Raw genomic sequence first — 11,720 nt, 5'->3', positions numbered from 1 at the left:
AGCGGCTGTATTTTGTAAACAGTTGAACCGAAAGCAAAACAAAATAAACAAACTGGTAGAATATCTATCAGTTATATTGGTTATATGGGGCAATTTAAGATTTTCTACTGAGTGCACCGTTGTTCGTCTTCTCTTTTCATTGTGATATCTGTTGATATACTTTTCCTCTACCCCCCCCCCCCCCCCCCCCCCCATATATGAACTACGCCATCAAGTGCAACACTAATAGATTACCCCCCCACACCCCCTCCACCCCCCGCCAACCCCCATGTGTTTCATCTATTCCTTCTCCGAGACGACTGTAAGATCTCCCAGGAAAACACCGCTCAGACCGTCTGTAAGGACACAGAGGAGAAACAATCAGACGGAAACGCTGATACCGTAAAGTATACAAAGATATGTGCACAATGCTGCAACCTCTATGAGACCGAAGAATCTGTACTGTTATTTTAAGATATACAGCCAACAACATCACACCACAGCAAGGCACCATCAACCGATATAGCTACTTCTACAAGCAGGCTACAGTGCCACAAATCATGCAAGCTGTATAATGTTATTGTAAGATCTTTATTTTGTTCTCTCCTACCTTGTGACGGGGGTTCGGATCGGACTGAAGCCGCTGACTTCGTCGGACGTTTCTGTTTTATTGTCTGTGCTCGGGTTATTCCCCTTCAGAAGACCAGGGATTACTTCTTCACGAAGAGGATGGAAATGTAATAATAATAAAACGGCATCGACGAGATGACCAGGCGCTGAACTGCGGTGCTGCAAAAGCCTCTTAGCAACAACTTTTTGGGGGTTGGCAGTTTCTCTTGGCAATGGTACGTTAACAAATCAATTTCATCATTATTTGTCGTTATTCCAACAGACACTCGGTGAGAACGATCACGAGTTCTGTGCTCTTTCAAGAAAATAGAAATTGCAGCACATGAAGTCTATTTCGGTTTTCTTCGCCTCCTTCCTGTTTCTCGGCAGTTACTCTTTTCTCTTGTTGGGTCTCAGCCAAGCGGAAGGTTTGTGGGAAAGGTTAGAAAATGTAGACATATTTTTTGACATATGGGCACGTAATGCTGAAAATACCGACATTTTTTGGCGTTTAACCTGCCATTAAAGTTATTGGTTTTTAGTTCATTACGGGGTGGCGCAGATGTGTTTTCTGCACGGGACCCCGCAGGCCAAGTTGAAGTTCAAAGCCGATAGACGCCGTAGCCGGTGCAGAGTTTGTACAGCAGCTACAGCAGAAAATGGCCGCAGCCGGAGCCGCAGGCGCGCCGGCTTGAATTTGAACCGCAGACCGACAGAGGCGCTCCGTCGCAGGGACTCGTCATAGTTACAGTGCCGTTGTGATACAGCAGTGCAGAGTCAGACTGTTACAAATCGGTGTTCTAAAGTGTACAATAGGTGCTGTACCTGTCCTAGATTTATCTGTGAAGCTACTTCTCAAAGTGCATTAAGTGATGCATATATGTACATTTAGCAAGGAATAGACGTGAATAGCCTACATCATGACTGACTTAATACTGTTCATCGGGGCAACAGCGGTTCAGCCGTCCAGTTTTATTGGATAGGTATAGCCAATGTTAGTCACAATCGTTGTAAAATGCCAGTAATATTAATTTAGGTTGCACATTAAACTAGTTTAAAGCTGTTGTGGTTATGAAGTTGGGATATTTTAAAATGGTGTTACATTCGAACCAAAAAGTTGCAGTTAAAAGTTATTTCCGAAAGTTATGACATTTACACATTTTAATACAAGGCAATAACAGTGTGACAAGACAAACCTTACATTGATTTTTGCTTAATGCCCACAAATATCAAGGTATGCATTATATGAATTAATAAAATATCCGTCTTCAGACCTGACCCGAACTCTTCAGAACTAAGCAGAAAACAAATTCATTAAACAAGAAACAGCGTTAATTACGATGACATTCATTGATTATAGAATGCCAAACTTCATGAAAAGTAGTACCAGTGAATGCAAAAATTAGTTAAAAATATAGTAGAATGTAGGATTCTTTAGTAAGTGTTAAAAAACAGCAATCCCTTTCATTAAGTCTGCAGTCTGATGTGACGCATGGCTGCTAAAACAGGATCTATGTATCTAGCAGTTCCTGTCTTTTTTATTTTGTCAAAATAAATATCTGTGAGTTTGCTTTAGAGGGAAATAAAAACGCTTAAGCCTGATATTTTCACTCAAGCAGAGAAGAAAATCCGAACAAAACTGTGTTGCCAGTGCTGGTGTGACATCACTGCTTTCCTTGATTGAGTGTGTGTTTTTACCTTAATTTGGGTTAAAAAAAAAAAAAAAGCCAGTTTGGTAGTTACACGTTCTGTCCAACACTAGCACAAGTCTTTTGATGCATAACACAATATCACAAAGTCTGTTTTAGCCTAAAATAAATGATAATAGCATACTGTGTTGGTCTCCACATTATACAAGATGAACTATACCCCCTGATGATTTGTATTATTGATTCATTTTTCCTCAAGTGTGTTTTCTGTTTGAAGACATTTTGAGATCCTGTCTGATGTTAAACGCTTAAATCTATTCTTTTCTGTGCCTTATCTTCTATGATCCATTTACGCACAACTAAGGTGAAAACGACTGTACTCGATTTTGTGATATACTCTAAGTTTTATTATATGAAATTTTTAGTGAATATGCGTGACATGTTCATCTTTATCTGCTATTGGAGGTTCACTACTTTACTGTTCTGAAAATAGACATTTGAAGAATGCCAGCCACTTTATAGGTGTTAGAGCATAGGGGCAGCATTTTAATAATGGACACAATGTGTGTGTGTAGGCATTTTTGCTCAGATAACAGAAAATTAAAGTTTATTGGATGCGGCTCTTACCCTTTACTGCCTCAAAAATATTTTTAAAAGACTAAACATCCTCACAGGATTTCTATGTTTACGCACAGTAGCGCACAAAATATTTTCTTATTTTTTCTCGATCGGATTGATGGAATTATCTTTAACTTAGCTAAAACATTGAACGATTGAAGAAGGTAGTGTTGGCCGTCGCTGTGCGGCTCCGACTCTTTGAGCTCTATTTTTGTTCCTTTTTATCAATGGTAACATTATTTTCGGGGTCCAGAAGCCGTCACCGACCCAGGGCAGCCTTGCACGGAAAGTTGACGCGCTGGTTAGTGGTGCCGCTTCTATTTAATTCCCCGAAGTCTGGTGGTTGGGGGCAGACATGCATGCTGCTGGTTCTTGAACTACAGATCCAAGACGTTAATTTGAAAACTGCTGAATGAAAATAAACCACGAGTTGCTATATTCTGGTTCGGAGTATAAATGCACAAGCGCAATCATCGCTCTCTGTCTGATTGGGAAGAGAGGGAGGGAATGAGGGAGTGCGTGTGCGCGCATGCATGGGAGAGAGAAAGTCATTTGCTTTTTGCTTTGCTTGTTTATGAGACGTTTCTTTCGGACATTGCACCTGAGAGAGACAGAGAGCAAGCGTGTCGTATTTACAGGTTTGTTTTTGCGTAAATTGGATGGATCTCACTGGACATTTGAAGTCGAGGATACTGCATCTTTAAGTTATTTTTTTCTGGGATGGGCTATTTTCAAAACGTCATTTCATTCCTCCCTCTTTTTCATTTTCTCATTCTTTGATTCTTTCTCTCCCTCATTTCCTAAATGGAACAGATTTCCCGACCCTCCACCTATCCAAGCGTTCTCTGCGTTTTTTACTCAAAGTTACTGTCTTTGTCTTCCACAATTTTTTGCACTTTATTTTCCTTGCATTGGTCATTTTTCGGAGGGCTGTAATTTCTACGGACCTAAAGTCGAATGATGATGGTGGTGGAGGTGATGATAATGGTGAATTGTGAAGAAATGATTCAGTGACTTCAGTCTTTTTCCACTTGCAAAGTCATAAGTTCCATTGCACGATGATGTATTCTCCTCTCTGTCTTACTCAGGTAAATGTTTCGTTTCTTTTCATCTTTTTGCGTCATGAACGAATGTGTGTTTGTGTGTCTGCGTGCCTGCTGTAGGTGGTTTAAGCGCTTGTTGAAAACGCAGATCAGAGTTTAGTTGAGAAAAGGGCGGGATGAGCGTTGGTACAGTCCTTAAAGAGGGTCGGTCACCAGTCCTTCTCTCCATATGCCAACTTTATAAAGTTTGCTGTTCGGGGCTTTGTAAATCGATATTATTACAATATCTCAAAATTAACCGACAGTGCTACTTTCCCAGGCCTAATAATTTTGATTATCGTTTATTAATAGATTAGAAACTATCGGTTTTGTGTTACTGATTTCGAGAAAAGCGTACTTTCATTCATTTAGCGAAATTCGTGCTAACGATCACATTGTGGGGGGCATGCATGGATATGTACTGTATTTGCTCTCCATATTTGAATTCGGATGTTGGTTTGTATCTGCAACGGGCGTTTTAAGTGTCATTGAGACAGTTGCGGGCAAAGTCATTAAACGGCGCGAATATAAGTGCGTTTCAGAGTGAATAAGATCCCAAGAATCGTATTGTACGGTCAAGTCTTACAGTATTGATATGCTATCGCCTTAAAAAAATACAGAGATCGTATATGGTAGTGAGGTAGGCCTAAATTAAAATTGGAATGCGATTTAATCACACTGTTAATTGATAACGAAGTACAGGCTATACCTTTTTGTTTGTTTCATCTTATCTGTCCTAGTGTGTGTCGTGTGTACTCTATAAATGACGGTTGGGTTTCCCTCCAAGGTGATTTTGAGTGGTAAAGTAGAGTGAGAGACCTAAGCTGTTTGTTTTCAGCTCTACTATGGTATCAGCACACGGTATCAAGATTTAGGTGCATAAGAGGAAAAGGCTGATCAATAGATCAAACACACATGAACCCGGTTCTGTCCTCCTATATGATTTTTTCATGTGTGTTAACTATTACTGTACTGTGTACTAAGCCTGATAATGCAACAATCTGTTCCCAAATAAGGAGCAGCTATCGAGACATTTCTTTTTCACTTGTGATTAAGCAAAAGCTCCTTATTTTATTTCAGATAAGTACACCAAGGACTGTATGTGGATTCTGTGAATTATTTCTGTCAAAACACTGCAATACCAGAGAAAGGGAGTAGCAGAAACTAAGATGTGAAGAGAGGATTTGCGCTCTCTTCTCTTGTTGTTATCTGATGACCTTTGTTTTGTAGATGGTATTTCAGCATTACTTCACAGTCTCCCAACCAGTATGCACAGTATCATTTTTATATGACAAGCACACAAGTGCAGACTAGAACCATTATGCGTTCTTATCGGATGATTTATTTTGTACCAAATGTAACTCAGTTCCCTAATCAGCCCATATTATATGTTTCGACCAGCCAATTTGGATGTCTCTTACTATTTTTAATGTTATCCCCATTATAATTATGGTAATGATAACTGTAATTTTGCATGAATTGTATTTGTCATTTGACAGGAGGTCCAGAAAATACTTATATACATTGGTGGAGCGATGTATTTCTGTCAGGAAAAAAATATGAATTGATTTCATATACTAGCTGGTCATGTAGTCATTGTAATAGTAATTCAAAAACAACATTTTTCCTCACACTATTTTTGAACCCGCTGACAGTACAAGTGTCTTGTACAACATATTCCTGTGAAGCCAGCGTAATACCTATTCATGCCGTATTGTTTTGATGGTTGATGGTTTAATTGTGTTGCCAACAATAACTAGAAACAGGTCAGCTATGAGGAGATCAGGTTTTCCGCTAATCAGTGGGCAGAGTTGAATCACAGACAAGTTTTTCTTTGTCATTTATTTATTTATTTATTGCCCCCAGAAAAAGAGAACAGATCTTCTCTGTATGCGTGTTCTTCTTTGGAGAGAATCGAGACACCCCATGTCCGATTTGTGCTGCTCTGTCTACAGTCAGTGCATCAGACCTGAGACTTGGCATGGGATTTTAGGTGGACCTGCTTGCCCTGTTTGGCTTAGTTTAGATTATATGAGGAGTGTGCACGTGTTTTATACTTTGTTTGCCTTTTTCATTTCAGGGCAAAAATACTTTTGATTTCAGATCCTTGTCATAAATAGTAAATGGGCACATTGTTTCGTAGTTGTTATGTCATTATGAAGGCATTTCAGTACAGTTTCAGTAAGGCGTTTCATTAAAGTATGGCTTCTAGAAGGAAGCATTTTGCTCATCTTGAGGGAAGAGAAACATTTAAAAAGGCTGTTAAAAAGGCTGTCATTGTCTGACATATGCCTTTAGTATTGTTAGTTACATTGGGTACTTTATTCTCAGATATATCTTTAAACAATGAACCATGTAAACTTTGAAAGTTGGAAAAGTATGAAGGAGACAGGTACTATTTAATTTAGATAATTTTACTGTGTTCACTGTTACATGGAAAAGCAATATTTTTTGAACATTATTTTGAATTGAGGTGGTGAACCGCCTTAAAATATTGGATCCTAATTTGTTATTCATTGTAGCCAAAGAAGAGATAATCCATTTTTCATAAGAACGATTAGAAAGCATGAAAAAATGTGTTATTTGATCTTTTATTGGCAAATGACAATATGACAATTGAGTTTCATGTATTACTACAATCAGTAAGCGATGTAATCACTTATTTTCATGCTTTTAAAGAACAAATTAAAAACCAATAAGAGCAGTTTGTGGAAAAGCAATGCAACAAAGAATAGGGATGAATATTTTATCTATGTAAAGTTGTTATAACTTCAGTATCATGGTATTTACATTAATATGGGTTTATTTACTATGTTAAATATCCTTTTAGCTTCATCAAGCCACATTGTGTTGTTCATTACGAAAACATATTCAAAAGAAAGAATGCATGCTCCTTAAAGCTGGCTGATTTGGGGGGTTAAAGTCCAGATGCCAGCCTGTTCCTTGTGTGAGGCAAACAGCCTGTGTGCAGAGCCTTTCATGTTAAGGTGGTGAAGGATCATAAACACATCCCTGTGCCGGTTCGCCTTTGGCTTTGTCTACTTTTAGTTTCCACTGTTCTGTATTTGATTTTGTCCTGTGTCAGAAGCATGGGCGTCAGTTTGTTTTGAAAAGTGCTGGGGACAACGACGGGTTTGACGTGTTCGGGCTTTCAAAAAGTGGTGGGGACGAAATGGACCACGACAAAAAAGTGGTGGGGACATGTCCCCAGTGTCCCCAGCGTAAATGACGCCTATGGTCAGAATCACTAGTTGTAGTAAATTTTTTGATCAGCTGATTTATATAAATAGGCAAAATTTTGTTATTGTCATTTTTGCTATCAGTGTTACCAATTTTCAATATAGTGTTTAAATTTGTTTGGAAACAATCAACATTTTATGTCTGTTTGTGACCCTTAGTAAATTGGGATGCTTTTAGTAAATGCCAGAGTTAAGCACTGAATTAAAACTAAAGCTATCAAGTCAAATCAGAATGTTCTTTGGACTGCACTGGTGATTGAACAGTGCTGGACATTGTTGACAAATCTAAAAAAAAAAAAAAGAGCCTTGAGTGTTGGTAGCGCGCCATGTGAAACCTCAGAGTGATTATGTAGCTAATTCCGTTTATGATTTCAAAACACTGTGTTCCAATTCTGCTTCTAATCAAGCTTATGAGAGCTGGCAGGACAGTCTTGAGCAGAATACAGTTTTCTCTGCAGTGTCACCGTGCTGTCAGTCTGAGACAGGAGGCAGCACCTCTGTCCCTGTTCCCTCCTGCTTTACATCTCCACTGCTGATGGCAGGACCTCGTCAATTTTTTTTCCCACCGTCGGTTGATTTGTAAACAGGGCACGTGTCCTGTTTGTTTATAAATTAGCATTCATTGTCATGTTCTGTGCTTTGTTGTAGGATCAACAGAAGGCACTTTGTTTTTGATGGGATGAGTGTATTTGGGTGCAGGTAGTGATCTTTGCCTGTGGGTTGCTGTGAAGCTGATTGTGCTGGGCTGGACTGGGCTGTCAGGAGAGGCTGTATGCCAGGTTCCAGTTCATCTTTCCTTCCTAACTGATGGGCTCATGCACCCCGCATGCTATGAAGGAGAGGTGTGCCTTTCATTTTTGTGTTCTACACAGGGCTCCAACACACCACGTTTTGCACATCTCACTCATACTCCTTAATACTCATACTCCTACTCCATAACCTAATAGTGTGGGTTACACGAGGCTGTCATCTCTGAACAGGGACTGCTGCCAGCTTTTGAATTCTGAAGTGTACGCAGCACCTAAAGGGGGCTTGCTTACAACTTTATTCGGCTAATCATGATGCAGTAAACCACAATTATCTCATTTGATCAATGAATTGAATATGGAGTTAAATCCACAAGTTACTCTTGACCAGCTCTTTTCTGTTTGCCTGTTTGGTCTGAAGCGTATGTAGGTATCTTCCCCTCCCTTTCGGTCCACAGGATGTTAAGTAAGACTGTCCGGTCGCGGTGGGCCAGTGAAGGTGCAGGAGCTCTGCTTACCATCACATCAGCCAATAAACCCTGAGCGTGTGCGCTGCAGCACACTTCTGCTGATTCATTACACCGAGGCAGCTCTCCTAGATTTCCCCCACAGCTTACTCTCGGTAATGATAGCAACGGGTGTGTTTGAGGGGGATACGTTGTAAAATAGGAGAGCACCAGCCTGAGTTCAAAAGTGCAAGTAATGAGCAGAAGGGATGAAGTAATGAGTAGACAGGATTACTGTGCTTCTTCTCTTTTCTGTGTGATTTTAAAGCAGCGCTTGTGTCGACTGTTGCTCAGATTAGGCTTTATGAATGTTGTGAGTTATACGGGTTAGCTCACGTAGGCCAAATCGGTTGCGTCGTCAAGCACGGGAGTGACTTTTATTCAGAAGACGGTAGTATTTATAACAGTGAGCATTGTTCATTCTCTTTTATTACCTGCCACAGTCAGATGTCGTAGGCAAATTTTGCCTCATTAGTTCATGTTGAAGGTGGTGTTGATGCATGGAGAACCCCAGTAGACCCAGTGTTTGCCAACAAGCTCCTGTATCTGGGGGAGATCTGTGAGGCTGAATTCCCACTGTGCTGTAAGGGCATTGTTCTGCCCCCGTTTCTCATCGATTCATTCTGTTAGTGCTGCAATTAGGGCCCCATGGGAGAGCCCAGCACTGGGGCCGAGGCGGCCTCTGCGAAATGCACCAATAATTTGCTCGCCTTGATCGCCCGGATTCGTCGAAGGCTAGTTTTATTTCTTCGTTTTTTTTCAGTTTGGTATATTATATGTTGAACCTCAAGTCTTGCACTAAAATCCCTGATTTCCCGCTCAGCCCTAGTTTTGTCTGCTCCAGTTATGCCTCATATCACCCACACAGCGTTTTTACAAGGAGTTTTTCATATACAGCATTTTACTTTCATACATTCATGATATATACTTCATTCTTATTTCTGTCGGTTGTGTAGAGGCTACCAAATGAAGATGGCACTATTTTAATTAATGCTGAAACATTGCCCATCCATTTACATCACTCAACACATTGTGTCTGAGGCGCCGCCTGTCCCCTCAACTCCTCATTCCCCAAAGAACCCCTGCTGAGTATCAGGCTGATCCTCTCTGAAGCCACTGTTGCTAGAGTGGGGGTAGACATGCCCCAATTTTCACTGAAAGTTCTGCGTGTCCACACAGACGTGTCAGTACTGAATGATTGTGAAGTGCCGCTTATCCAATATTATCCCAGGTGGTCATTAATATATAAAACATTTTAAAAATCAATCAACGTTTACACATTTTTTACATTTACTCACAAGAAGAATTTCAAACAGTGAAAACTATGACTTTAAGTAGAGTCTTTTTTCATGTGTTGATACCTTTGGCCAGCCCGCCTGCCCCTGGCTTTCACAGGGGGAACACAGGCCTGGAAAAATGTTCATGGTTCTCGGGTTTGGCACGGTGAAGCATAGTGAGAGTGTTTAAATATTTACAGCATAAAGCCTCGTTTGAACCCTACCTGAATTTGCAGCAGCCTTCCTCACTTGTAGTTTAGAGGCTAGAACATCCAGCATATCGCTGCTCGGCTCAGACTGAGTTAGCTGGTTTAACCTACACCCCCCCTGCAGAGATACTTACTGTGGGTGACGTGGTCCAACGGTCACTGGTCCCAGTTCAGCAGAAGCAAGTTTGGAAAGCATGTTACGTCACTGAAGTATGCCCTGAACAGTATTCTCATAGCTGCTGGGACAACCGAATGCTGATATTTACCTTTTGTGTTTCAGAATTTATTTGTCTATTTATTTTTTTTTACTGAAGCGGAAATGCAGTTTAATATGAACGATCAGCCTGTACGGAGAGTGCTTTCTGTGAGTTTTTTCTCTCTTTAAATATGGGAGTATGGAGGTTGTGTGGCTGCCATTGTTGGGCAGCATCTACCATACATCACAGGTTTGGTGTCATATCGTAGAGGCAGGTCTTTCCCTCTAAGACAGAGAGAGAGAAACCTGCGCTATTGGCACATCTATTGCCGCTGGAGAGATCCTACGTTCCAGCTGGAGGGCAATCAAAAAATATGCCGCTTCCGTGCCACAGTGCAGTGTTTATTTAAAAGTTTAGTAACCCACCTCAGGTCTGCTGCCGCTGGCCATTCGACTCAGTGCTATTTTGTGTAAATCCTCATGCGTATTAACTGTAATGTTGACAGAATTTAAATAATGGAAAACGAGTGTGAACTGTAAGCCTTGGGATTCTTCCAGAGGTCCATTTATGTCAGTAGAACTCTCATTATGAACAGAGCAAGAGGCAGCATGCACTGTTGTTGGCTCTCCCTTTCTGCTGAAACAAAGTCAAGTCAGCCAGGCATGATTATGTTGGCCTACCTGTGAGATACTCTCAGGTGAAACTGAACTTCAGGAAGAGGTGAGTATTGAACAAAAGTCAAAAATGTGTAAACGTCATGGTTTCAGCTCAACACAAGAATATGATTTCCCAGTGACGGTCTTTGCTTTGTTTTTTGATGTTTTTTTTTTTTTTGGAGCGCACTGCGGAAAGCACTGTGTGCTATTTGCACTGTTCTGTTAACATTTCCTCTTCTGTGGGTGGTTTAAAAAGCAACGTATAAACCGTAAGCGCCAAAACAGTGTAGGTAGTGAATTGCTTGTTTGTGGAAATGGAAACAGATGGGATGTGAAGAGATAAAGTATAATGTTGACCTGTTCGTGTGGAACTGTCAGGGGCTGTGTTTCAGCTGTTCTCATCTTCATTGTGGATGTGTTAACATGGATTGTGTGAAGTGACTGACCTGAAGAGGATCAATACTGTGTTTTAAAAAATTAACATAATCAAGACATATTTCAAACCAGTAAAATTATAATGTACATACACTTATAGTATGAGCTTGATCATATGATAATATGAGTGATAATAAGAGTGATATCTGGTTATAATATGAACAATGCATGTAGACATGCATTACATGTACATCCTCTCCAAGTCTTCTGTCTGGGTCCCGCTTTGCCTCTATCTGACCCTTTCCCAATCCATTTCACACACCTCTCCTATCCACCCCCCTCCCTGATCCTCTGATGACTCCAACCTCCTACAGCTGTAGAACTTCATGTCAGAATGTCAGAGGTCATCACTCTTTTCAAAGGTGAAGACTGTGCAGGGGCCAGGGACCAACTTGCTGGTCATAGAGAAGAGCAGTGCACCTGTTACTGTTTCTGCAGTGGGATCTGAAACGTTTGTGTGGTAGTGCCTTGTGCTGCATGTCCTGCCTCTGATGTTTGAGAACTGAATTTTGATGAGA

General features: G+C 40.7%; 1 protein-coding gene across 3 annotated transcripts in view; it reads left to right on the top strand.

The window, feature by feature from the left end:
• The first annotated feature begins 753 nt into the window (after positions 1-753).
• Positions 754-11,720, top strand: part of nfic (nuclear factor I/C) — a 97,839-nt gene continuing 86,872 nt past the window's right edge. For 2 of the 3 annotated variants that reach the window (XM_036521530.1, XM_036521528.1), the window contains exon 1: positions 3,694-3,943. In XM_036521530.1, coding sequence (XP_036377423.1) covers positions 3,914-3,943 — 30 coding nt within the window. In that variant the 5' untranslated portion in view covers positions 3,694-3,913. Of the gene's footprint in view, positions 825-3,693; positions 3,944-11,720 lie in introns of those variants that run through there. The other variant, XM_036521529.1, reaches the window with a different exon arrangement.

This window comes from Megalops cyprinoides, chromosome 2 (genome assembly GCF_013368585.1).
Source record: "Megalops cyprinoides isolate fMegCyp1 chromosome 2, fMegCyp1.pri, whole genome shotgun sequence".
Lineage (NCBI taxonomy): Eukaryota > Metazoa > Chordata > Actinopteri > Elopiformes > Megalopidae > Megalops > Megalops cyprinoides.
The sequence above is the reverse complement of the archived record's forward strand: the minus strand, read 5'-3'. Positions and strand labels throughout refer to the sequence as shown.